Raw genomic sequence first — 26,674 nt, 5'->3', positions numbered from 1 at the left:
AAGAGATGGGGGAGGCAGGGTGTCTTACCCCTAATTCCTGACGCACTATTACCAGTGGATCTTTTCTTACTTCTCAGTTCTCCTTTCTACCGCTTCCTCTGGGGAATTGTTAATTCCTGGGGAGTAGAATGAGGTTTGAGCCATTGAAGCCTGTATGGAAACACCCACTCATTTGCAAATTGGCAAACAGCCTCCCACAAAGTACAAGAAGGCTTGATTCAGAGCTTTAAGGAAACAATGGAGTTTGTTTAACATTTAATGAACTCAAAATAGAGTACTCTAAAAAATAAGTCAATAAAGCAGTTTTTTAATCTTTAATGCACACTTGCTAGCATTATGTCTGAAGTATTATCTGTTAACCTCAGTATGGGTTTACTGCTGTTGTTTATCAAATGATTCATTGCCTGTATGATTTCCAGGCTGTGAATGAAAATATTGATTGGAATTGTGCAAATGGAAATGCTTTTGTTTCTGGCCACAGCTTTCCCAAATCATTCAGGGCTTCGAATAGAATAGGTACCTTCTACTGCTAGGCAATTCACAAAAGAAAGACACAGGACAGACAGGCTTATCTTTCACATAAGTCTGCCATAAAATTCCCTTTCTTGGGCTCACTCAAGGTCCTGTGAATGTTAAGATCTTCCATTCAGTTTCATTTGTGTGTTTTTGAAGAAAGAGCAAAATTCAGTGTGCTTCTCAGTGGGAGACTTTTCTTTTGCATTCCCTCTCCCAGTGGCACCCCCCGCCACTCCATCTTCATCTGAGGGAGAGTGTTGGAAAGCAGAGAGGGGATGGGCTGGGGCATTGGTATGGGGGTGGGGGTATTACCAGGAAAAATAGAAGCCTCCTGCCTTTTATCAGAGCAAGTATCAAATACTATTTGGCCCAAGTACATTTCGTCCCATTCTGTTTCTTATGCAAATTAAACATCTAGAGACCAGCCTGCCACAAAAGTTAAATCTACTTCCCAATTTCATTCAGCTTGTCCTTGAAAGGAGTATCATGTACCTGATGGTTAGCTGGATTCCCACCCCAAGAAATTGTAGGCGACATCTCTTTCTCTGTCCCAGGATCTTATCGCTATCAGACTTCTCTAGAAATCAAAAGCACCTTCTCTTTTGAGGTGGGCTTCTAAAGAGAGAAATATTACCATTAGAAAACACCCAGAGTTCACATGAGAACGCCACTGACATGTCCTTCCAGCCTGAGGATACCAACCTCAGATGAACACACGTTAGGGCGGCGAGTCTTCACAGAGCACTTCCTGTGTCCAGGCACTGTGCTCAGCAATTTATATGCCTTATTTTATTCTATCTTTGCAAAAGCCATAGGCAATGAAAAGCCCCATTTTACAGATTTGAAAACTGTAGGCTTAGAAAGGTCAAGTTATGAACCCAAGATAACACCATTGGAAACGTGACAGCACCATGATTTCTAATTTCGGAACCTGTGATCTTACATATGATGTAATCCAGGGCTGATGACAATAATGTGTGTTATCTAGGGGTGACCCACTCCTACTAGGCTTCCCTCTTTGGATTTCCCAAGTAGAACTGAGCATAGCAACAAAAGACTTTCCTGGTACCTTGCCCTGATTGGGGAAAATAAGCCATGTCTATGCTAGCAGACATATATCTCATTTAATAGTCTGAGTTACACTGTGTCATAGATATTAGCATATCCTTTCAGGAGAGGAGGAAATTAAAACTCCCAGAAGCTAAGTAATCCGCTCAAGAACACACAACTAGTAATGACTGAGGTGGACTTTGGATTCCAGGCCAAACAGCAGAGTCCAACTGTCCAGGCTTCTCCTATCACATCTCACAGCATCTTGCAAGCACCCATCAGACATTTCTGCTGGGAGAGAGGAAAGGTGTTTATATCCACTGCAACCCAGTCCATGAGTGACCCCTGCCCTGCCAAGTCAAAGGTAAGATGACACTGTTGACTTCCCTGGGCCAAAGTTGGTTGAAAAGAGATATGTACCTGTAGAATCCTCTTGAAATGGGAATAAGTACTCCAACCCATGTAAAATAGCAATACTGAGGCCAGATACGGTGGCTCATGCCTATAATCCCAGGACTTTGGGAGGCCGAGACGGGTGGATCCCTTGAGCTCAGGAGTTCCAGACCAGCCTTGTCAACATGGTGAAACCCCATCTCTACTAAAAATACAAAAATTAACCAGGTGTGGTGGTGTGTGCCTGTAATCCCAGCTACTCGGGAGACTGAGCCAGGAGAATTGCTTGAACCCAAGAAGCAGATGTTGCTGTGAACTGAGATCATACCACTGCACTCCAGCCTGGGCGACAGAGTGAGACTCAGTCTCAATTAAAAACAAAAACAAAAAACGAACCAAAAAAATACTGAATTGCCAGTAATGAATAATCATTTATGTCACATCAGAAGCCCTTCCTTATGCAGTTGGACTGTTACACTCTTCTGTGGCTTGACTTACCTGCCAAGCATTCTGATTATCCCTTTTTCCTCCTCTCCATCCCATAGTCCTATTTCTGTGCACTCTCCTCCCCTAGTTCCTCAGGGAAAGAAGTCACATGAAGTGCATGCATCTTCCCAGGGCCTGGTCCAGTATACCACAGGGACTCAATAAATGCTTACTAAAAAAAGAGGGGGAAAGAAACACAGAGAATTCGTGCTAAGCCTCAGGAAAGAGGAACTCAGAGAATTCACACATATTTTCGAGATTCAGGTGTCTTTTTTCTGCTCAGGAATGAACTATGGAGAACAGTGGAAATATGCCAATGTTACTGTTCACAATAGCAAAGACTTGGAACCAACCCAAATGCCCATCAATGATAGGCTAGATAAAGAAAATGTGACACATATACACCATGGAATACTATGCAGCTGTAAAAAAGGATGAGTTCATGTCCTTTGTAGGGACATGAATAAAGCTGGAAACCATCATTCTCAGCAAACTATCACAACAGAAAACCAAACACCACATGTTCTCACTCATAAGTGGGAGTTGAACAATGAGAACACATGGACACAGGGAGGGGAATATTACACACTGGGGCCTGTCGGCGGGTGGGGGGCTAGGGGAGGGAGAGCATTAGGAGAAATACCTAATGTAGATGACCGGTTGATGGGTGCAGCAACCACATGGCACGTGTATACCTATGTAACAAACCTGCACCTTCTGCACATGTATCCCACAACTTGAAGTATAATAATAATAAAAAAGAAATATGCTAATGTTTCCAGGCCACAATAAACTTGATCTTACTGTTTAAAAATTTTTTAACTACATTCTTTCTCTTCTCCCTTTCAGCTCATTTATTCATCGTCCATAAAGTATTTTGCATATGTGTTTTACAATACAGATATGCCTCCTGTTACATGAATCATAAATCTACAATCAGTCACTTTGTGGTGCATCTAAGGAAAGGAAAAGTAATTCATGGGACACATACATGTTACCGGAAACTGTTAGTTGTCTTTTCATGTAATCTACTTATTTATCTACTACTTACAGTTTACAAGAGCCTTCATATCATTGCTTTCCTACTCTGTAAGTTCAGCCCAGAACCACAGCCACCATTTTACACAGAAGGAAACAGAGTTACAGAAACTTTTAATGGCTTTCCACATGGCTCTTTCCCTCATTCTTTGACACTATCATTATAAAACCTCCCATCAATTTAACAATAGATTTTGAGGAAATAAGGAAACTGTACCATATTACATATGCATATTGCTTATAAGACACCTCCCAATGTTTTGAAACATTAAATGATGTGCAATATCAATAATACATCTGGAACCTTCATGGGAGTAGCATGTTACCTGTTGTTTTCAGTGGGATCTTTTCGGGTGACAAAGGATTGAATTATAAGAGAGGCTTTCTAAGTTTCTTCTTCCGACGTCATTGCTCTGGGAGACTAATAAAGCTTTAGAAATCTCAAGGGTGTACAATTAAAAGTTGTTCTTCAGGATGAAGTTCAAGACACTAGAGTTTTTTTTTTTTTTAATTAGAAGGAAAAATCCTTTAAAATGTTTATGGTCACACACACACACACGCACACATACATATATATATATAGTTATCAGGTGCAACAATGTTAAACCTGAATTTTCTTAAGTTCAAAGTCTAGTTCACCTACAAAGGAAATAAAGCAAAGAAAGCAAGACAAAAGAATTAAAATTGTCACCTGGAATTGTACAGAAGTAGTTTGCCTCCATTCAGAGTTATTTTGTGTACAAAGGGGGAAAAAATCAACTTTTCCTCCCAATCTTGGTTGCGGCAGTTAAAAAAAAAAGTTTTTCCAACTTTGTAAAGCAAAAGAAATTAGACTCAAGTAACTGAGCTTCCCATCGGATTACTGTGCAGGCCCCCCTTTTATTCCCCACACAGTGGATAATGCGTGCTCATTGTGACTTATCTGGAGCCAGTTTCTTTTACATCCTCGGGCTATATAAAGTCAAACTAGGACTGGGGCAGCAGATTTGGGGAGCATCCAGCAGGCAGCCTCCACAGTCTGGAGAGAATGAAACAGTCGGGAACATGAACAACTCCATGTGTCATTGACTCTTCCAACGGTATGAGCTCTACTTTTTGCCTCTCAGTGCTAACAAGAAACAATTAGAAGTGACACAACATCGTTGATCTCCCTTGAAAATTTCCCCAGGACTATATGTGTGGCTTTGTTCTTCCCTTGATTTTAACTTTTCATTCATGTTTCTGACTTAGAATGATCGAGGCTCAGGCCCTGGAAGGACCGTAAAATTTGGCCAGCTTGGTTTGGACACCTGGCAAAGGCCAGGTTCTGAGAAGCAATGGTGATGAAGGCCTTTGTCCTGTTGGCCATCTTTGCAGAAGCCTCTGCGAAATCATGCGCTCCAAATAAAGCAGGTATGTCCTCGCCACAGTCCATTTTCCTGGGAAGAAAAGTTTCCTTTTACAATGTTCAGCACTTCTGTGCTTAACTTGTTATAAAAATGCAATGATGGAGCCAAGTAGAAAAATACTTAAGTCTCCCCCACCAATATCAATCAGACTTTTCCCAGATGGAGCAAAAATGTATTGGATAAAGTCAGACATTTTTTAAATTAGAGAATGCTTGCTGTATTTCACTCTCTTGCTTACACGCTCTCTCCCCACATCCCATTATATATATATATATATATATATATATATATATATATAAAACATCTCCACTTGTTTTTCCATTCAACTACGGAATTTCTATCCTGTGCCCTAAATCAGTATTTCACAATATTATGCATGAAATTGACATTTAAAATGTTTAAGTTATGTGCTCATCGTGATGGAGATTTTAATATATATTTATATATGTCTATTACATCCTATCTGTGGTTTCACAGATATATTCTTTAAAGTTCCAAATGGACTAATTTTAATTCCACGTTAAATGAGGTGCGGTCATTAAATAAATGCAGCAAAAACTGTAGGAGTGACTCTCCAATGACTGAAGTTTGGGGAAAACGTTCGTCACAGCTGGTGAATAGCAGGGAAGGTGTTTTTAACCCACTGCTTTTGCATGCTCAGGTGTAGCTGGAACCCACTGTTCTTTATGTAGGTTAGCATGATTACCATAACTGATTTTAAACTATACGTGTGCTCTTTCCAGATGTCATTCTTGTGTTTTGTTATCCCAAAACCATCATCACCAAAATCCCCGAGTGTCCCTATGGATGGGAAGTTCATCAGCTGGCCCTCGGAGGGCTGTGTTACAACGGGGTCCACGAAGGAGGTTACTACCAATTTGTGATCCCAGATTTATCACCTAAAAACAAGTCCTATTGTGGAACCCAGTCTGAGGTAAGACCAGGCCACACAGTGTAGAGTTGTTTAAGGTAAGGCAACTGGATCCAAGAATGAGATGTCCACCATCCATCCTTGAAAGGATTCAGAATGTACCCACTTCCTTTTAAAGGTCAATCCTGATTCCCAAATATCCTGGAATGTGAGTGTTATTTAACATCTTATCTTCTGCCTAGTTTAGATAACTCTTTTGGCTTGACCCTTATCCTCCTAATTTGTTGCCAAAGCCAGTGAAGCTATCTTCTAGTAGAGCAAAGTACATTTCCCACTTTCAAGTTCTGAGCCTGTGCTCACAAGCTGCCGTCCTTCCTGGATCGGATGGGTGAATGGATGAGCCATTCTCTGCCTAAGACCGTAAAGTGGTGATAAAGAGCATTTGGAAGGGCAGTTTAGGGAGTGACCAATGTATAACACAACTTCTAACTCCATCTTGTGAAGTGCCCAGGATGGGGTATCATAAGATAATTATTAGGAAACAGATGCCCTCTTAACAAGTATCATATGACAGATGAGAAATCTGAGACTCCCCAATAAAGTCACTCGTTCAGGGCCACAGAGCCTGTAGGGGTGGAATCACGAAAGGAGGCTAGGTCTCCCAACCTCCCCACCAAGGTCTAGCATTCCTACTGCCCTACCTGCCAGAAGGCTGTGTATCTGTCCATCTCAGAGCATGAGAGCAAAGAGCTTCCAGGGCCAGCTCCTCTTTCTGAAGGCTTCACAAGGATTCAGTGATTTAATGGGAAGAGTCATGAGCATGATTAACAAGACGCCATGTCTTTGAGTATATCCTGGTGAACTAGAAATCATCTGTATGGTCTCAGGTCGGTCACTTTTCAAGTGGATGTTCAAGATCCCCTGTAGCTCTAATATTCTGTGATTTTAGAGCCCAACAAGTCAGAGGAAAGAGTCTCAGAAATCGTGCTTATAGTCAGAAGAAGGAAAGAGCAAAGAACCAGAAGGGAACATTCTAGAAATTGGAGATGGGTGAAGCATTCATTTAGGATACTTGGACAGGAGAAATGGATGAAGAGTTGACCTTGGGAAATAGAGATTCTTGAGCCAGTTCTTTTTGGTCAGAAGCCCAATGGGTACATGGAGATGTTAAAGCATACAACATCAACCTAGATTGTTTTTAAACACTCTTAGTTGAATAAACTAAGGAACCCTTTACAAAATTATCAGTTTACCCACAGACAAGAAGAGTTGATGCCACTGTCAGTGGCAGACATTCCTGTCTCCCCACTGGACTTGTTTCTGAGCCATCTTCCCGCACTTTTCCCAGAACCCTCATTCCCATAGCAGGGACACAGATTCATCCTGACTGTCTCCTTTCTTTGTCCAGTACAAGCCACCTATCTATCACTTCTACAATCACATCGTTTCCAATGACAGCACAGTGATTGTAAAAAACCAGCCTGTCAACTACTCCTTTTCCTGCACCTACCATTCCACCTACTTGGTGAACCAGGCTGCCTTTGACCAGAGGTAAGTTGCTGTGCGGCATGAAGGGCTGGCTGCCTCATGTGTGTGCTGCAGGTCCTATCAATCAGTGTGTTTCAGTCCTTATGCAAAATTCTCTCCCCTTTTCAGAGTGGCCACTGTTCATGTGAAGAATGGGAGCATGGGCACATTTGAAAGCCAATTGTCTCTCAACTTCTACACTGTAAGTAGCCTCCAGGTTTCCATTACTTCCCTGTGGCCTTTCTAGGAGATGGTGGGATGCTTCCTCGGTATTCAGTCTTCCTCAAGCTCTGTGCAGAGCCCCATTCTTAAATTCAAGTTGAAACATAAGCTTTGGTTTAGCTTTAAACTTCTTTAAAAACTAAGTGTCACAGAAAGTCTGATTCATAGACTGGATAGAAGAGCTGAAAGGTATAAGATACAAGCTATAAGACCAACCTTCCGGCCAGGCACAGTAGCTAACGCCTGTAATCCCAGCACTTTAGGAGGCTGAGGCAGGCGGATCATTCGAGGTCAGGAGATCAAGACCAGCCTGTCTAACTTGGTGAAATCTCATCTCTACTAAAAAAAATACAAAAATTAGCCAGGTGTGGTGGCACGCGCTTGTAGTCCCAGCTACTCGGGAGCCTGGGGCAGGAGAATTACTTGAATCCGGGAGGTGGAGGTTGCAGTGAGCCAAGATGGCACCACAGCACTCCAGCCTGAGAAACAAGAGTGAAACTCTGCCTCAAAAAGAAAAAAAAATAAAATAAAATAAAAACACCAACCTTCCACAAAGATAAAAGACCAACCTTTCCATTTTACAGATGAGAAAACTGAGGCAAGGTCAATAGACAATAAGACAGCCAACGTCTGATTCTTGGTCAAGATTAGTTTTCACTACAACCCACTCCAGAGATTTATATTTCAGATCTAGCTCTTAAAATTTTTGGCACAAGGTATTGAGGTTCCTGACTGGGACAGGGCTAAAGAGAAGGATCGGGGTCGGCCTCCGCTGCCTAATTCTTTTGTCTCTGAAGCCTTTCAAGTAGCGTTTCCTACTTGCTTAATTTAGGCAGGCTGCCTATGTTGACATAGAAGTTAAAGGCACACTTTGGTCTCTCTCAAAATAGAGTGCTCCAGAGAAACGAAATATGCAGTGGCCATTTGCCCAGCTGCCCTCCTCTTTAGAAGGGGTGCTTTGTTTCTTCAAACCTGCAGCTTGCATTGAGGACACATGCACACAGAGACACTGTCCCGGCAGACTAAAAGAAGATGTGGGCAGAAATACAAACCTTTGCATAGAACATTAGAGCCAGAGGACCTCCTTGGAAGGGCTTCATGTCCAACCCATTCACTTCTCAAAGGAGAAATATCATACTACCTGTAGCTCCATTAACTTTCAACTCTTTAAACTTGCTTAACCTGCTGCCTGGAAGCTATTAGCCCTGCTGAGCTCAGAAGGCGAGAGCTGTAAGGGATCCTAGAATAACCTAGTCTGTTTCACAGATGAGGACCAGAAGCCCAGAGAGAGGAAGGATTAGCCTGAGAGCCCACAGGTAGTTCAGAGCAGTGGCCAGTCTTGAACACAGATCTCCTAGATACGGTCACTTTGCTTACTGCAAAGGGAATGAAACTCATTTCAAGGCCCTTGTGTCTAATTCTGTATTCAAAAATGTGATTCTTTTCATTAAAGAGGGCTCTCCACATTGTAAAAGTTTCAAGATCCCACAAAATCTAGATCTGCCCCTAGCCACATACCACTAGTGGTTAAGTACTGAGAAAAGGAATCCATACAGCCCTTGACCTATAATCGGGGGCTAAATACAGCATGGGCCACCAGGGTGATGATAAGGTGGTGAAACCGCTACAGTCACTGATGAAAGCCATCCGGAGAGGAAAATAGGCTTCCACGCACTGACAACAGTCTCAGGGGACTCCCTGATGACAGGCTGCCTTTGCTACTGAGTCCCTGTCTGGAAGTGAATAATTGTTGTTTTAACCGGACAAAATTATAGATATGATCCTATGAAGGTTTTACAGCAGTAGGCAACACGGAGACACCAGGATTGTCAAAAATCATCGCCCACCATCAGCCTTGTAGAGCTGAGCTTCAGGCATACACAAAACATCAAGTCTTAGAACTGGAATGAGCTTATTTTCTTTTAAAAAAAAAAATAATAATAAGAGACATGTCCTCAGCATCCTCCAGGCCATCCTCTGGGCTGGACAGACAGATAACGGGACACCCCCTTCAACAAGTATAAAACTAAGGGTCAAGCCTCCCCTGAGGCCCACCAAGACCCTTCTAGGACAAATAGGCCTCAGCAAAGAAGGGATTGTGCTGTCCTGACACTTTCGTGCTGATTAATATTCCCGCCATGGGCTCAGTTCCCTATGCCTGACCCATGTGGTTGGTATTTTTTTCTCCTCCCTTCTTCCGCTTTCAGAGAATTCTTATGTGTTTCTGAAGCAACAACTGCTCCCTGCATATATTTCCATCAAATTACCAGAAAGAGAGCTGTGCCCTAGATAACACAATGGAATCAATGCACTGCTAATTGCTTAGGATCCTGAGAGCTTCAAATGCTGGGCTCTAAAAGCACCAGTTCTACTCAGCAGGCTTCCTCTTTCTTTTCTCTCCATCCCCCTCCCACTCACTCTTGACAATATCCCACGGTTGGTATCCCTAGTGAAAAGTTATTTTGACCCTCAATACAAAATGAAGGAAGGTAGTTGGCTTACGGAAACACCCTAGTGCTGTGGTTAAGAAAATGGGCCTTCTCAACAGACCACTAGTTTGAAGCCTTGTTCCATCATTTACTAGTTGTGTGACTTTGGGCAAGTGAGTTAACCTCTCTGGGTTTCTATCTCTGCATTTGTTAAACAGGGATAATAATAGCACTTAACCCACTGGTTTGTTATAGGATTAAATGAAATAATCTTTCGGAAGCACTTAGCACAGTGCCTGGCACACGTTAAGTGCCCAAGAAAGTAGCCCTTCTCATCATTGTAGACTTTGACTCTATTTAAAGTGGAAACTCTGAGGGCTTCTAGCATTGTTACCTTTATAAGGCTGAACATCGATGTCAGTGTGGGATTATGTTGACTTTCATTCAGTCAAAACAGTACTGATCATTCCTCTTAGAGAGAGAGAACTGAAAAAGCTTAAGATGGAAAAAATGCAAGCAATAGAGGCCAAAATCATAGACTCCAAGAGTCAAAACAAACCTCCGAGGTGGTGAACCTTGGCTTTCCACCCAAAGCCCAAAACCCTTCTGCAAGATTGCTGTGGGGTGGCCTCCCAGCCTCTTCCAAAGACAATGATATTTGGGCCTTCCCATTTTAGATCAGCTCTGATATCTGACACCCTGAACTCTCACGCATGTGTCCCGGTTCTGTCTTCTGAAATAATATCTTATAATTATGTGGCTGACAGTCCTCCAAATATCTCCACCTTCTCCAAGCTAAACCTCTTGTCTCTGTTGGTGGTTCATTCACCATCCTAGTCACTCTTCTCTGAATATGATCCAGTTGCTCAGTACCTCTATTAAAAAATGAAGCCCAGAGTTGAAGTGTTATATTCTAGACTTTATCAGACCTGTGCAGGCCATCAAGGGTCAGAGGCGACCTTCTAGGTTTTGGAAGATTCCAGGAATGTGTCCTAGGAAAATAACTTTAGGGCAGTTTTTTTTTCACCACTATTTCACATGGAGCTTATAAGCAAAAGCAACTCGGAGATTTTTCCACATGAACTACTGTTAAGCCAGGTGTACTCATCCTTAACTGGTGACACCGGCTAGTTGTGACTCAACCGTTCGGTAAAGTAGTCCCCTCTTACCCACAGTTTTGCTTTTCATGGTTTCACTTACTGGTCAACTGTGGTCCAAAAATATTAAATGGAAAATTCTAGAAATAAACAATTCTTAAGTTTTAAATTGCACACCTGTTCTGAGTAGCATGATGAAATCTTGCACCACTCGCTCTGTGTTTCCTGGGATGTAAATCATCCCTTTGTCTAGAATATCTACACTGTAGACACTACCCATCTGTCAGTCACTCAGCAGCCATCTATGTTATCAGATCAAAAAAAAGTAATATATATACGGTTTGGTACTCTCTGCAGTTTCAGGCATCCACTGGGGATCTTGAAACATATCTCCTGTGGATAAAGGGAGGTTACTGGATCTGGAATAGGTTTCTGATTTTCACATTATAGAGAAGGTAGGGGAAAAATTATTCCAAGCATTGCCTGAGCTGCTGGATGAGAATATAAAGAACTCAATCATTAGTGTTCTATTTCAGAAATCGCATTAATGGTGCCAGCTCCGTTCTTCACTTTGTAACAGAATCAGGCATCTTCCATGAGGAGAGGTATTATTCCAATATTCTAACATTCTGCTGGCTGGTCCCTGGCAGAAAGAGTTGGGAGTAATACCTCTGACAGGCTTGGGGACTACATCAGTGTCCCCAGGTAAGTTCCCATATTTGAAAATGGCCTCTCAAAATATGACAAATCTCAGAACATAACAAGGAACATTAAAAACCACTGTAAATCTGCCACTTCAACCTGCATATTAAGCCAGTAGATCCCTTATGATTAAAAACATTATTATCCGATTATTGCAGCCATTTAAATGGTGCAGGGGCTGACAAATGGGAGGAAGCAACTGACTTCTAGGTGACTGAGTCAGGGAGCCCTTGCTGGACTTGCCATCAGTAAAATACTGTCAGAGGCACTAGGAAACTAAAGAGATTCTCAGTCCTCTCAGCAAAGTCTCTGTGCGTTTGACATGTGAGGGGTGAAGTCCATTTTGTTTTTGTTTTTTTATCTTTATTTGTTATTTTTATTTTAAGTTTAGGGGTACATGTGCAGGTTTGTTACATCGGGAAACGTGTGTCATGGTGATTTGCTGCACCTATCAACCCATCACCGAGGTATTGAGCCCAGCATGCATTAGCTATTTTTCCAAATGCTCTCCCTCCCCCAACCCCACCTGCCAACAGGCCCCAGTGTGTGTTGTTCCCCTGCCTGCGTCCATGTGTTCTCATTGTTCAGCTCCCACTTATAAGTGAGAACATGCACTGTTCCTGTGTTAGTTTGCTGAGGATAATGGCTTCTAACTCCATCCATGTCTTTGCAAAGGACAAGAAAGACCATTTGACCCAGCAATCCCTTTACTGGGCATATACCCAAAGGAATATAAATCATTCTATTACAAAGATACATGCAACCCAAAGGAATATTAATCATTCTATTACAAAGATACATGCCTGCATATGTTCATTGCAACACTATTCACAATAGCAAAGCCATGGAATCAACCCAAATGCCCATCAATGATAGGCTAGATAAAGAAAATGTGGTGTGTATACACCATGGAATACTATAAAGTCCATTTAAACTAAACATCCTTGCTGAAATCCGTTCCTCCTGCCACTGTCTACCTATTGCAGTTCTGCAAATCTCCAGGTCTATGAAACTCAATATTTCAAACAGTAACCTGGTCTAAGCTTTATTCCTCTATTACATAAAGTCACAAAGGTTATGCCCATTTTGCATAGGAAGAAACTGAGGCCTGAAAGGCTGACTTGCCTATAGTGTGTCCCAAGTTAGCAGTGGGAGCTCGGATTAGCCCAGCATCCCTGCCCTTCCATGGTAATGCTTTTGTCTCTGAAAGCTAATCCACAGAGCAGTTCAAGATTGTTACTAGAATTGAATGAACTCAAGACTAAGAGAATGGAGAAATCAGCCTCCTTTGAGTAAGTCAAACAGAAACACTGCTGTTACTCCTAACAGCTCACCCAGCATGTCTTGATGAGAATGGTAGGCAAATATCACATATGCCAGGCCAGTGATCAGCACCTGCTGTTCCTGTGCTCAAATCATGGTGTTGACTCCTTATTGCCCCATTGCACTCAGAGTGTAAGATCCAGTGTTTAGTTTTTTGAGGTGTTTTTTTTTTTAGAGTCTCACTCTGTCACCCAGGCTGGAGTGCAATGGTGCAATCTTGGCTCATGGCAACCTCCACCTCCCAGGTTCAGGAGCTCTTCCTGCCTCAACCTCCAGAGTAGCTGGGACTACAGGGATTACAGATGCCTGCCACCACACCCAGTTAATTTTTGTATTTTTAATAGGGACGGGGTTTTGTCATGTTGGCCAGGCTAGTCTCGAACTTGTGGCCTCAAGTGATCTGCTTGCCTCAGCCTTCCAAAGTGCTGGGACTACAAGTGTGAGCCACAGTGCCCAGCCAGCCCCAGTCTTCTTGATCAGTCCCCATAACTTCTCTAACCTCACCCAAGCCCCGCTCCCCACTCTCCACCCTCCTGACTCACTTACTTACTCCAGCCACACTGGCCTCCTTGCTGTGCTGCCAGCCACACTTCTGCCCTAGGGCCTTTGTCCTGACTCAAGCATTCGTCCATGGATGGCCACATGGCCCCAATCTTCACTTCCTCCAAATCTTGCTCAAATGTCACATCCTCAGTGAGGCCTCCCCAACCACTGTATTTAAAACTGCAACCTGCCCTTCCTCATACTCCTGATCTTCCTTATCCTGTTCTGCATATTTTGCAGCTTTTCTAGATAATGTCCTATGGTCTAGAGTTGCATATTATATCATTTACTTACTTATTGTTTGTCTCCCCTGCTAGAATATGCCAGATCATTGGAGGCAGATACCTTTGCTTTGTTCGCTAACAAAATCCTGACATAGAGTCCATCCCAATACACAGAACAGTGCCCAATACGTAGTAGTTGATCAATCCATTGTGGCTGTGATTGTTATTGTTGATGATTGTACTGGGAATCAGATACTATACTTCCCAACCCATACTGAAATCTGCTCAGGCAAAAAGTAGAAACAAGTGAGGGCAGAGGGGGGTGTTGTATGTGCTCGGTCCCTGTGTCCGTGGGCGATTCAGTATAACACAGTGCCTTAATATCCCTGAATTTCACTTGTTTCCCATTAGTCAAATTTCATTGGCGTAAATGAGACATACGGTGTGTGCCTCACCATAATGAGAAAATCTAGAATACATGATTATATGACATCCTCATCCCTTCTAAGACGGCAGAGCATCCTAAAAGAGTTTCTCTGCTCCTGGAGGATCGCTCTGTGGTCTCACGTGCTTCTGTCTTTGGGTTGGTTCTCATCCCCACCCCATCCCAATTCATCTGCTCCTGGCAGACCCAGCTGCTCAATCTGAATGGTCATAATGCCCAGTGTCAATTTCCTTCCAAAGAATGCCAAGTTCTCCATCAAGAAAGAAGCTCCCTTTGTCCTGGAGACATCCGAAATCGGTTCAGACCTCTTTGCAGGAGTAGAAGCCAAAGGGTTAAGCATTAGGTAAGTACATTTCCTCCAAGTTTATATGTTTAAATGCAAAGAAATAAAAAAAAGACTAGCTGACATACTTTTTAATCATCAGATACTTGCAGGCATAAGATTCTCTGTTTCAAAGTGATGCCATTTTGTTTTATTTCCAGGTTTAAAGTGGTCTTGAACAGCTGTTGGGCCACCCCCTCAGCTGACTTCATGTATCCCTTGCAGTGGCAGCTGATCAACAAGGGGTACGTACACTGTCTAGAGACAGGGCTGAGCAGTGGAACCGGGCATTTATCGGGCTACTTTGCTCTGGCGTGGCAAAGCTTGGGAGGAAGAGGTGAAGCCTGCTGGAGTTATATCAGTGACATCCTCTGTGGTTCCAGGCAAAGGACAAATACTAAGAAACAGGACATAGTGCATTCTAGGGACTAGATACTGTTCTGAGAGCTTTACCTTGTATCAACTTCTTTAAGCCTTACAACAAGGAAGGTAGTTTTCCTATCATCCTCATTTTACAGATGAGGATACTGAGGCACAAGAGAGGGTAAGGTCTCATAGTAAATGTGTGTGTGTGTGTGTGTATGTGTGCATGTGTGTATGTGTGCAAGCGGAAGTGAGCAGGCTGAATTCAAATCCAATTATTCTGACAACAGAACCACGGTGATGATGACTAAATTAAATAATCCATATCGAAAGCTTAGCCGATGGTAAGCTAGATGCTAGATAGTCCAACCATTTTAAATAAGATCATTGTTTTTATTACTAATTAGGTAGATAACCAGGAGCTCTTACAATCTGGAGTAAAGCACTAAAGTAGTACTAGAAGTGCGCCCTAGAAAAGCAATGCCGGAAATCACACACGGGATGGTTTAGAAACATGCATGGAAGGGAGAAAGACCAGATTACAGGCCCTGGCAGCTATTGTGCAAGAGTGATAAGACATGAACTGCTATTGTAGCCAAGTGAATGAAACAAGGTAATAAAAAGTAGGGAGACGCTTCTACAGGAATGAGAAAATGTAGGAACAAATCAGATAGGAGGTGGAGAAAAGGACAGTGTGAGAAACATGGGGAGTAATGGAAAAAAATGGCTTTGTGTTCTTAAATCTCTGGACTACGAAGCTGAGGAAGAGTGTTTGGATTTGGCTGTTGGAGAAGGAGGTTTTTGGATAAGGAAATATGGATTCTCACTGAATTCACCAACAGACATGTTAAGCTTCAAATGATGATTGCCCAGAATTACTTAGAATTGTACCACTGGAAATCAGAGGAGAGACAGAGCTAGACAAGAGATGTGGACATCATGCACATAATTAGCAGTAAACAAAGAAGAGAACATTCTCTAAACACAGCACATAACAACCAATGTGCCTGTGTTATTCTCAGAACCCATCAGGCCAAGCACAAATTAATGTCAAGGATAAAGATAATCAGATAACTAAAGTGGAGCTATTTTGAACCTGTATTTTTATTTAGCAAACACTTATACAGCTCTTACAATATACCAAATATTGTTCTAGGTAGGTGTATTACAAATATTAATTTATCTAAATGTCATTAATTAAATCCTCTATAAAGTAGATAGTATAATAATCATTATTTTATAGAGGAGAAAACTGAGGCACAGGTCCAGAAACGTGCCCGAGATATGGAGCTAGTAAGGAGAAGGCCTGGGATTCGTACTCAGTCAGTGTTACCTCCTGAGTGGCCTGGACAGGACAGGCTGGCCGAGGCATGCCTACGCAGCCCAGCAATGCCTCCTGTAGAGATGGCAGCTTAATTTGGGTGTTTACCTCACATCTGCCATTGAGTGATTCAATTCATTTAGCCTCTGTTAGCAATGGTGCAATTAAATGACTTCAGGAATTCTGACATAACTTATTGACCTGCAGGGACCTGAAATTGCTATCAGGCACTGGGAACCTCCCTCAGGCAGTGGTCACACTAGGCAAAGGCTTCTGCCACCCCTGGAATCATCTCTCTGCAGGGAGTTCTAGTGCTGTTGTTCCCATCTGGCAGATGTCCAACATGGCTGAAAAAGGGATGCCTGTGGCTTTGGGTGGTCTGCACAACTGTCCTCGAGCTCTAGTGTACACACAAACTGCCTAGGGTGCTATTACATATGCAGGTGCACTGTAAACCTACCGGATCAGGACTCTGGGGAAACCCAGGGAATCTGCATTTCAGCACAGCCAGATGTAAGACATCCCAATCCATTTCTACATTCTTCCTAATTGACATGGCACCTCAAAGTTGGAGATACATGCACAAAGTTCAGTGTCAAAGGGGAGAATGGAAAAGTCCACTCCCACAATCTCCAGATGATTTTTGCTCACACTGGGCCCCTTTGGAAAAAAACCCAGTTTACAAAAGTTCCTGGAGAGATGGTAGGAGATATATCATCAGGAATTTCCCTGTACACATGGATGCCCTGAAAGCAGCGTACTTATCTCAAAGAGCAATCCGACATGGGAAAGGAGGCTCGTGCAGAGAGGGCATAAAAGCCTCCTATGGGCTTCCACCATCTAGAGGCAGCTGCCACTGAAATGTGGGTACTGCAGCTGGTGCCAAGAAGCAGCAGTGCCAAGGCATCTAGACCTGCCTATTTTTTGCCTCCTCCCCACCCCCTGACAAAGCTCTGCTTACATTATTTTCCACTGGCTGACACCATGCCTGGGGCACTCTGGCTGCAAAGAGCTATTTTAAGAACTCCCATCTTGAGTTCATATGAGGATCTCGGGTTTATTGACAAAATGATCCTACAGAAGTATTGTTTCACAACTTGGAAAATGCCACAGTTTCATCACTGTTCAGAGCCCACCACACACAGATCCAACTCTGACCCCTGGTCCAGATACAAACGTACGGCATTCCCTCACTTTACTCCCTCACTCTCACACTTGACTTCCTTAGCTCCTGGCTTTAGCTTGGCCCCCTGTTGTCTGTTTCTGAGGGAATGGGGGTGGGGTAGAAAACGTCGTGAAGGTTCCCTGGGGTAACTGGACCACTCTCTGGCATGTGTGCCAAGTTTACAATACAGGAAGAAAGATGCTTCAGCGTCGCATTAATCTGGGGCTTGCTGTGGTGCTGTTCAGTGGTCTGACGCTTTTGATACACAAACCTTTTCCTGCAGAGGGACAGACACTGGTACCTCTTGTTAACTGCAGATAACAAACCCCCATAATGGTGTGGGCTTCTCTGTACAATCCCAAGAATGATTGTGTCTGTTTCCAATACCTAGTTAAAGGAATGGCACTTAGGTAATCAGTCTTTGTTTTTTTTGTGTGTGTGTGTGTGTTTTTTTTTTTTTTAATTTATTTATTATTATTATACTTTAAGTTGTAGGGTACATGTGCATAACGTGCAGGTTTGTTACATATGTATACTTGTGCCATGTTGCTGTGCTGCACCCATCAACTCGTCATTTACATCAGGTATAACTCCCAATGCAATCCCTCCCCCCTCCCCCCTCCCCATGATAGGCCCCGGTGTGTGATGTTCCCCTTCCCAAGTCCAAGTGATCTCATTGTTCAGTTCCCACCTATGAGTGAGAACATGCGGTGTTTGGTTTTCTGTTCTTGTGATAGTTTGCTAAGAATGATGGTTTCCAGCTGCATCCATGTCCCTACAAAGGACACAAACTCATCCTTTTTGATGGCTGCATAGTATTCCATGGTGTATATATGCCACATTTTCTTAATCCAATCTGTCACTGATGGACATTTGGGTTGATTCCAAATCTTTGCTATTATGAATAGTGCTGCAATAAACATACGTGTCATGTGTCTTTATAGCAGCATAATTTATAATCCTTTGGGTATATACCCAGTAATGGGATGGCTGGGTCGTATGGTACATCTAGTTCTAGATCCTTGAGGAATCGCCATACTGTTTTCCATAATGGTTGAACTAGTTTACAATCCCACCAACAGTGTAAAAGTGTTCCTATTTCTCCACATCCTCTCCAGCACCTGTTGTTTCCTGACTTTTTAATGATCGCCATTCTAACTGGTGTGAGATGGTATCTCATTGTGGTTTTGATTTGCATTTCTCTGATGGCCAGTGATGATGAGCATTTTTCCATGTGTCTGTTGGCTGTATGAATGTCTTCTTTCGAGAAATGTCTGTTCATATCCTTTGCCCACTTTTTGATGGGGTTGTTTGTTTTTTTCTTGTAAATTTGTTTGAGTTCTTTGTAGGTTCTGGATATTAGCCCTTTGTCAGATGAGTAGATTGCAAAAATTTTCTCCCATTCTGTAGGTTGCCTGTTCACTCTGATGGTAGTTTAGTCTTTGTTAAATGAAAAAGTATGTTTGCTGAAACCAAGATTTCTTAATGTTGGCACCTTGACATTTGGGGTGGGACCATTCTCTATTGTGGGGGCTGCGCTGTGCACTGTAGGATGTTCAGCAGCAGCCCTTGTCTCTGCCCACTCACTAGATGCCAGCAGCACTTCCCCTAGTCTGGATAATCACAGTGCCAAATGTCCCCTGGGGCACAAAGTGGACCCCCAAGTGAGAACCACCAGCTTAAACAAACGTCCATCTGTGTCATTTTTTTAATTGAATTATTACCTTTGAGACTTTGGAATATTATACAAATATCATATTCTCATTATAGAGAATTTGGAAAAACACATGAAAATACAAAGAAGAAAACCAAAAATGTCTGTAATTTTATCACTTTGTATCAGCCTGTGTTAACATTTAGATGGTATCCTTCAGTTATTATTTCTGTACTTATATTAAAAACGTGACCACATTTTTACAAAGGTAACTATGTAGATATATATATAATTTAAATAATATACCATAAATACAAATTTTCAATGCAAAACCTCACAGTTCACACACAGAAATGTGTTGGGTGTGACTTGAGCTTAGGCAGCTGTGGCAACAGGGGCAATGCTGCTCCTGGTGCCATTGTCCTTACTTTGTATATCCCTCAAGGGCTGGACATATTTCAGGGCTGTATATCCCTCAAGGGCTGGACATATACTTTGTATATCCCTCAAGGCTGGACATATTTATCTCCTAGGGATTTGCTTTCTTTGGGACACAGGTACAACTTACTAAAAGTGTAGCTCTTATAAGTCACTCCCCTCCCATTGTACCTTGTCTGTAGAATGCGGACAGTCATACCCACTTCCTAGCTCATCAACTTGACCTCACAGTTGTGAGGATCAAGTGAGGTGCTGCTAATCAAAATGCCTGGGAAGGTTAGAGGCCATATAACCACCTCGGGAGCCTTGTGTGTAAATTGCTCAGCAGCTCTTGCTGGAGTTCCAGGAGGTGACAGTTCACTCTTCTTCCCCCATCTGCCTCAGCTGCCCCACAGATGAAACCGTCCTCGTGCATGAGAATGGGAAAGATCACAGGGCAACCTTCCAATTCAATGCTTTCCGGTTCCAGAACATCCCCAAACTCTCCAAGGTGTGGTTACACTGTGAGACGTTCATCTGCGACAGTGAGAAACTCTCCTGCCCAGTGGTGAGCTGTCTCTCTCCAGAGGAAAATGTTACCCAAAGGGCACCAGAATTGGAGGAGCTAGAGTTTAAGCGGGGAAATCATAACCAGGCCAGGGCAGCTGTGTGCCGAGGGCATCTGGAGGAAATGGCACTGAGTGTAAGGGCAGATGCTCGTGGGGGCAGATGCTCTGGACCCTATCCGCCCTGCCTCCAACAACCCGCATGGTCTGGCATGTGTCAACTAACCTGCTGGGACCTGCTTTCTCATCCTTAAGTAGAGTGTGATCAGTAATGATGGCCCTTCCCTCATCAGAGAGCAGTGTTGGTAAATGAAAGTGGTAACAGACATGGAAATACTTTGAAGAAGTGAAAAGGGCAAGGGAAATTCAAGGTCTAGGTGGCAGGGACAGGCTGTGGGCATAACTCAAAGGGTGAGTGCTTTTAGTCTTGACTGCACAGCCCGAGGGTTCACCTCTGTGACTTCAGAGAGATGCTGTAGAAAATTCCGACACTGGGTCATGGCTGATTTGACCCTTGTGACCTGACAGGCTGTGCTTTAACAAGCCAGCAGTCATCCTGGTGCTCACTCAAACCTGAGAACCACCACTTAGACACAGACAGACATGCCAAATCTCAAACTGTTCTCCTTTCTGGTCTCTTTCAACTGGAGACCTCGGTGTTTCCAAAGAGGCTGCTACCCACATAGCCTATAGTAACCAACAAAAATAAGGTCATAATCTCTATTGCTATTGATTCATTTGGCCAGAAAATGGTTCTTTATGAGCACAAATAGCAAAAGGGAAAGAAACCAGAGAGTGCAGAGCCAGGGAGAGGACGGGAGAGACACTGTACAGTTGATCAAAGGATAAGTATCGGTGCCATATTTTTAAAAAGAAAGAAACGAAAATGAACCAGAATACATTTGCAAGTGTCCATTTCTCTAATTATAGTGGCGAGAGTGATAGTAAGTAAAAGCCTTATCAAAGGAAACGGTATCAATCCCTTCCACACTCAATGACCTCTTCCAGCAGGATTCCCTCTGGCTTGAAGAGTTAACAAAGTAAAGCTTTCTTTTTGAATTCAAGTTGGAGAAGGGATGAACAGTGTCTCTCTTTTTGAAAAAAGTAACTCATATCTGTTGACCGGGGAATTGTGGCTCCATCCCATTTGTGACCTTTTTAAAATGTCTTTTCTTTCTCTTTTCTCCCCTTTGCTCACTCGTCATCCCACCTTCCCCGCTTCTCTCCCCTCTGCCTGGGTCTTCAGACCTGCGATAAAAGGAAGCGCCTCCTGCGAGACCAGACCGGGGGAGTCCTGGTCGTGGAGCTCTCCCTGCGGAGTAAGCATCTCTGTTTTCCAAACGGTTGAGTTCACTCTGGGCTGCATCCACAGGCACAGCCGGTTTGAGCATTTTTACTGAATTGCCAAACCAGTTGTGCCTGTGGGCACAACCTTTGTCTGCTCCTGGAGTCTTCTAGCCAGGGGTGGGGAACAGCTCAAGCCAAACGAAGGAGTTGAGGTTTGTTATCTACTCTGGAAGTTCTATCTGCACCCTAAATTCAAATACCCTCAAGAAATAAGGAAGTGTTGAGCTTCCAAACAGAGCATGCAGTGAACAATAATAATAGAAAATGAGATGTCATGGGGCCGGGCACAGTGGCTCACACCTGTAATCCCAGGACTTTGGGAGGCCAAGGTGGGTGGATCACTTGAGGTCAGGAGTTCGAGACCAGCCTGACCAATATGGTGAAACCCCATCTCTACTAAAAATACAAAATTACCTGGGCTTGGTGGGGGCATGCCTGTAATCCCAACTATCAGGAGGCTGAGGCAGGAGAATCGCTTGAATCTGGGTGGCAGAGGTTGCAGTGAGCTGAGATCACCACTGCACTCCAGCCTGGGCAGCAAGAATGAAACTCCATCTCAAAAAAAAGAAAAGAACGAAAGAACGACAGAGAGAGGAAAGAAAGAAAGAAAAAGAAGAAAGAAAGAGAGAAAGAGAGAAAGAAAGAAAAGGAAAGGAAAGGAAAGGAAAGGAAGAAAGAAAGAAAGAAAGAAAGAAAGAAAGAAAGAAAGAAAGAAAGAAAGAAAGAAAGAAAGAAAGAAAGACGGACGGAAAGAGGGAGGGAAGGAAGGAAGGAAGCAAAAGAAAAAGAAAGAAGAAAGAAAAAGAAAAAAAAAGAAGGAAGGAAGGAAGGAAGGAAAGAAAGAAAGAAAGAGAAAGAAAGAAAGAAAAAGAAAGAAAGAAAGGAAGGAAGGAAAGAAAGAAAGGGAGAAAATATGTCATGAGAATGTCATGGGCACGTCAAAAAACCTTTACTGAGTACCCAGCACTATCTGGCCTGAGCAGGGTGCTAGGATTTCAGAAATAAATGTGACCCACGCAAGCCCTGTCCTCAAGGGATTTACTGTCTAGCAAGGAGAGAGATGTTAGACACTAAGGGAAAGAGAAATTACTGTTAAGGGGGTGACAGTGGGCTGGTGCCATGGTTGCACAGTTGATCATCACTAATGTGAAAATCCAAAATCCGAATGCTCCCAAATCTGAAACTTTTTGAGCACCCACATGATGCTCGAAGGTCATGGTCACAGGAAATGCTCATTGTAGCATTTTAGATTTCAGATTCAAGGTTTTCAAGTTAGGGATGTTCAACCAGTATACTGCAAAGATTCCAAAAAAAAAAAAAAAATCTGAAATCTGAAACACTTCTGGTCCCAAACATTCTGGATAAGGGATATTCATCCTGAACAGAGCAAAGGGATTCAACCTAGGGCAGGGCTTTGCAGAAGAGCTCTGCTGACAATCTCCAAGTGAGACCCGAAGGATAGTGTGACATGAAGGATGGGCAAAACCTGTGGGAAGGCAGGAAGCAGTAGCGGCTCTATCTTAGAGGACAGTCACCAAGCTAAGGCCAAGGGCCAAGGGCCAAGGCCCAGGTGCCACCTGGTTTTGTGGCCTGCAAATTAAGAACAGTTTTCACATTTTTATATGGTTCAAAAACAGAATCAAAACAACAATATTTCGTGACATGTAAAAATTATATGAAATTCAGGGCCAGGCTTGGTGGCTCATGCCTGTAATCCCAGCACTTTGGGAGGCCAAGGCAGGTGGATCACCTGAGGTCAGGAGTTCAAGACCCAGCCTGGCCAACATGGCAAAACCGTGTCCCTACTAAAATACAAAAAGTAGCCGGGAGTGGTGGTGCACACCTGTAGTCCCAGCTACATGGGAGACTGAGGCCAGAGAATCACGTGAACCTGGGAGGCGGAGCTTGCAGTGAACAGAGATCGTGCTACTACACTCCAGCCTGGGCAACAAGAGTGAAACTCTGTCTCAAAAAAAAAAAATTATATGAAATTCAAGTTTCAGTGCCTTTAAAGAAAGTTTTATTAGAACACAGCAACACTCGTTCACGTAGATACTATCTACAGCTGCACACTGCAACTACAGGGTGAATTTGTGGCAGCAGAGATGGTGTGGCCTGCAAAGCTGACAATCTTTACTATCTGGTTCTTTTCAGAAAGCTTACCAACCCCTGCTTTGGAGAGAAAGTATTGTGAGATGAAACGTTGTAAACCCCCAGTAGAAACTGTCTGAAAGGCAACGGAGCACCTGATGGTTTAATCAAGGGAGGATTGCGGTCAGGTTTTGTGTTTTACTTATTTATTTATTATTTATTTATTTACTTATTTATTTTTTGAGACTGAGTTTCGCTCTGTTGCCCAGGTTGGAGTGCAATGGTGTGATCTCAGCTTCAAGCAATTCTCCTGACTCAGCCTCCTGAGTAGATGGGATTATAGGCACGTGCCACCCCACCCGGTTCATTTTTGTATTTTTGGTAGAGACAGGGTTTCATCATGTTGCCCAGGCTGGTCTCAAACTCCCAGCCTCAAGTGATCCACCCACCTCGGCTTCCCAAAGTGCTGGGATTACAGGTGTGAGCCGCCGCCCCCAGCCAGGTTTTGTGTTTTAGAAACATCACTCTGAGACTTCTCCTTTCTGTGATCTTTTCTTAAACTTTCTGCATTCTCTCTCTTTACTCACTACAGGCAGGGGATTTTCCAGTCTCTATAGCTTCTCAGGTAAGGAAAAGAGACACTTCTGGGATTTCGTGGGGCTGTGCTGTTAAAAGGCAGTGAGTATTTTAAGAGAAGCTTAACTTTGGCCCCAGCAAAACTTTTAAGGATTGAAAATTATAGTTTAAAGCACACCCGAGTGGGGCAGAGGAGGCGAGATCAAGAGGTCTCCCTCTGACCAGCCCCTGAACTCTGAAGAGAGGGAGGAACTGAAGGTAAATTGGATGAAGCAGAACTGGACCTCACTTCCCTGTCTCAGTAAAGCCATCCCCAGATGGCTTCCCTTGGGTTCCAACATTTGGAGAACAAGATTTTCAGTGATCTGTTCATTCAACAAATATTTGGATTCCTGTTACGGCTCTGTCTTTCATTAACTGAGTGACCTTGGGCAATGACCTCACCCCTCCATACCCCAGTTTCCTCTGTGGAATTGGGCTAATAATTGCCCCGTCTACATGGCTGTGGTATAGATATTTAATTACAGCTAAGGGCACTGAACAATGCCCAGCAAACAGCAAATACCCAGTGAGGGTGAGCCATGATCATGATGACTGTACCAGGAGCTGGTCTTATGGCTACTGCCGTGAACAAGACAGACAAAGCCTCTTCCTTTGCTATTATGTGCAAAGTATTTGGGGTGCGATGGGGGACGTGATTTAGAGAGCGGCCAGGGAAGCCCCTTAGAGGAAGAAACATTTCAGCTAAGACCCAAGATCTCACCTAAGAAGGAAGCAACTACATGAGGAGATGGGGTAAGACAGTTCATTTATTCATAATCTCACAGCCAGATTTTGCTCTCATCACTACAGGAAAATCATGTAAATCAACTTCTAAAACTCCAGTCCTAGATTCTCATCATTTTTAAGTTCTATAGTGAAAGCCCTAGAGTACAATGCACCATCACTGATTTCTATTTGTCAGAGGTCCACAACCTAGGTTTATCTGTCAGGTTCTTTGAACTGATAAATGTGAGCTACAGAATCCCCAAGAGATGAACAAAATCGACTTTGTCTAAAATGTATGGAATGTTAGGAAGACCCCTGAGTTGACTCTTGTTAATTCTTTTGTTAACCCTTTCAGAACTGTCTCTGAGTGCCATCTCCCTCCCCTTCTGGTCCACAGATGTTCTCCACCACCTCATCATGATGTTGGGGATTTGTGCCATGTTGTAGGAGTTAGCCAGGCAGCTGCTGCTCCTCCACCCACAATCATCCTCAGCAAATGACAAACACATTTATTGTGCTGCCGAAAAGAACAAAAAGAAGACCACATTGTTGGGGAGCAGAGAATAGCACTTTGCCAAATATGCGCTCCAAACATTTCTGTGAATTCGGTGATGCTTTCTTCTTTCTAAGAAAAAGTTAGATTACTTCCTAAAAACTTAGATTATTCCCTTAGATCTCACAGTCCTTCTAAAGCTGCGGGAGAAGTCTCCTTTCTCCATACTCAAGTCAGGGCTGCAGTGAATTCCTTTGAAAGCTATTTTAACTTTAAAAGGTTAGCATACCCAAGCAAGTACCACTGAGCATTTTGAAGAGAATATAGGGTGCAACTACAAAGTCAACGCTAAATACAGAACACACATTAATAGCTGACTTTGCCGAAAAGGGGCTTTGTCATTGAGGCAGTATCATTCTACCTAAGGACCAGAGCTGAGCTCCCAGGCAGGGGGTTCCAACCTTTCAACTGATGACGTGGGAGATGATGTGGGAATCAGAGTGGAATACAATAGTTTCGCTCAAACCTAATGATATAAAGGAAATGGATTCTTTTTTTTTTTTTTTTTTTGAGACGGAGTCTCGCTCTGTCGCCCAGGCTGGAGTGCAGTGGCCGGATCTCAGCTCACTACAAGCTCCGCCTCCTGGGTTCCCGCCATTCTCCTGCCTCAGCCTCCAGAGTAGCTGGGACTACAGGCGCCCGCCACCTCGCCCGGCTAGTTTTTTGTACTTTTTAGTAGAGACGGGGTTTCACCGTGTTAGCCAGGATGGTCTTGATCTCCTGACCTCGTGATCCGCCCGTCTCGGCCTCCCAAAGTGCTGGGATTACAGGCTTGAGCCACCGCGCCCGGCCACTTGGAAATGGATTCTTGACAACGCCTAGTACTGACCTAATTTGTATGTATTATACCATTTGTTAAATATATAAACATGATATAGGTATAAACTCTGTGTTTTTATAGCAGATGTATACTTCTAAAGTCAAAATAAAATTACAAATTAAATAGGAATATTTGCAAAAAGAATAACCACAAGAAGAATACAACTCACATTAATTTAACCTAATAACATGGCATTGCCCCAGTGAAACCGCTGCTGGAAACATGACTATAAAGTGACTCCAACGACACAGGTGTTGTGAGTTTGGTGACTCAATCCTACAAATAAATGCCTTGTGACACTCAATGCTATTTTTCTCTATTTGCTCTACTAAAAAGTTTTCATTTGTAAGAAATGGTCTGATCTCATTTAGCTTTCACTTAAACATCGAAGCTTACATCTGGTTTTGTCTCATTCACTTACGATGATTAGAATGAAGCTAACACAAAATCAGAAACA

General features: G+C 43.2%; 1 protein-coding gene and 1 long non-coding RNA gene across 2 annotated transcripts in view; one reads left to right on the top strand and one right to left on the bottom strand.

Moving 5' to 3' along the window:
• LOC139356189 (uncharacterized) overlaps positions 1-26,674 on the bottom strand; it is a 61,110-nt gene that overhangs the window by 28,943 nt on the left and 5,493 nt on the right. The gene's annotated exons all lie outside the window — the stretch shown is intronic.
• LOC105466784 (tectorin beta) lies at positions 4,181-25,823 on the top strand. Its single transcript, XM_011715876.2, has 10 exons — positions 4,181-4,875; positions 5,615-5,805; positions 7,151-7,293; positions 7,399-7,471; positions 14,494-14,597; positions 14,738-14,821; positions 19,902-20,064; positions 21,309-21,381; positions 24,093-24,125; positions 25,242-25,823. The coding sequence occupies exons 1-10, from the start codon at positions 4,800-4,802 to the stop codon at positions 25,289-25,291; spliced, it is 990 nt and encodes a 329-aa protein (XP_011714178.1). The 5' UTR covers positions 4,181-4,799; the 3' UTR covers positions 25,292-25,823.

The sequence above is a fragment of the Macaca nemestrina genome, chromosome 9 (assembly GCF_043159975.1).
Source record: "Macaca nemestrina isolate mMacNem1 chromosome 9, mMacNem.hap1, whole genome shotgun sequence".
Lineage (NCBI taxonomy): Eukaryota > Metazoa > Chordata > Mammalia > Primates > Cercopithecidae > Macaca > Macaca nemestrina.
This window is presented reverse-complemented; position numbering and strand designations above follow the sequence as displayed.

Excerpts from the sequence above, each read along its gene's own strand:
- LOC105466784 (XM_011715876.2), top strand. The coding sequence starts at position 4,800 with ATGGTGATGAAGGCCTTTGTCCTGTTGGCCATCTTTGCAGAAGCCTCT. Across the intron at positions 4,876-5,614 it reads ATGCGCTCCAAATAAAGCAG|ATGTCATTCTTGTGTTTTGT; the intron begins GTATGTCCTCGC and ends TGCTCTTTCCAG. Across the intron at positions 14,822-19,901 it reads TGGCAGCTGATCAACAAGGG|CTGCCCCACAGATGAAACCG; the intron begins GTACGTACACTG and ends CATCTGCCTCAG.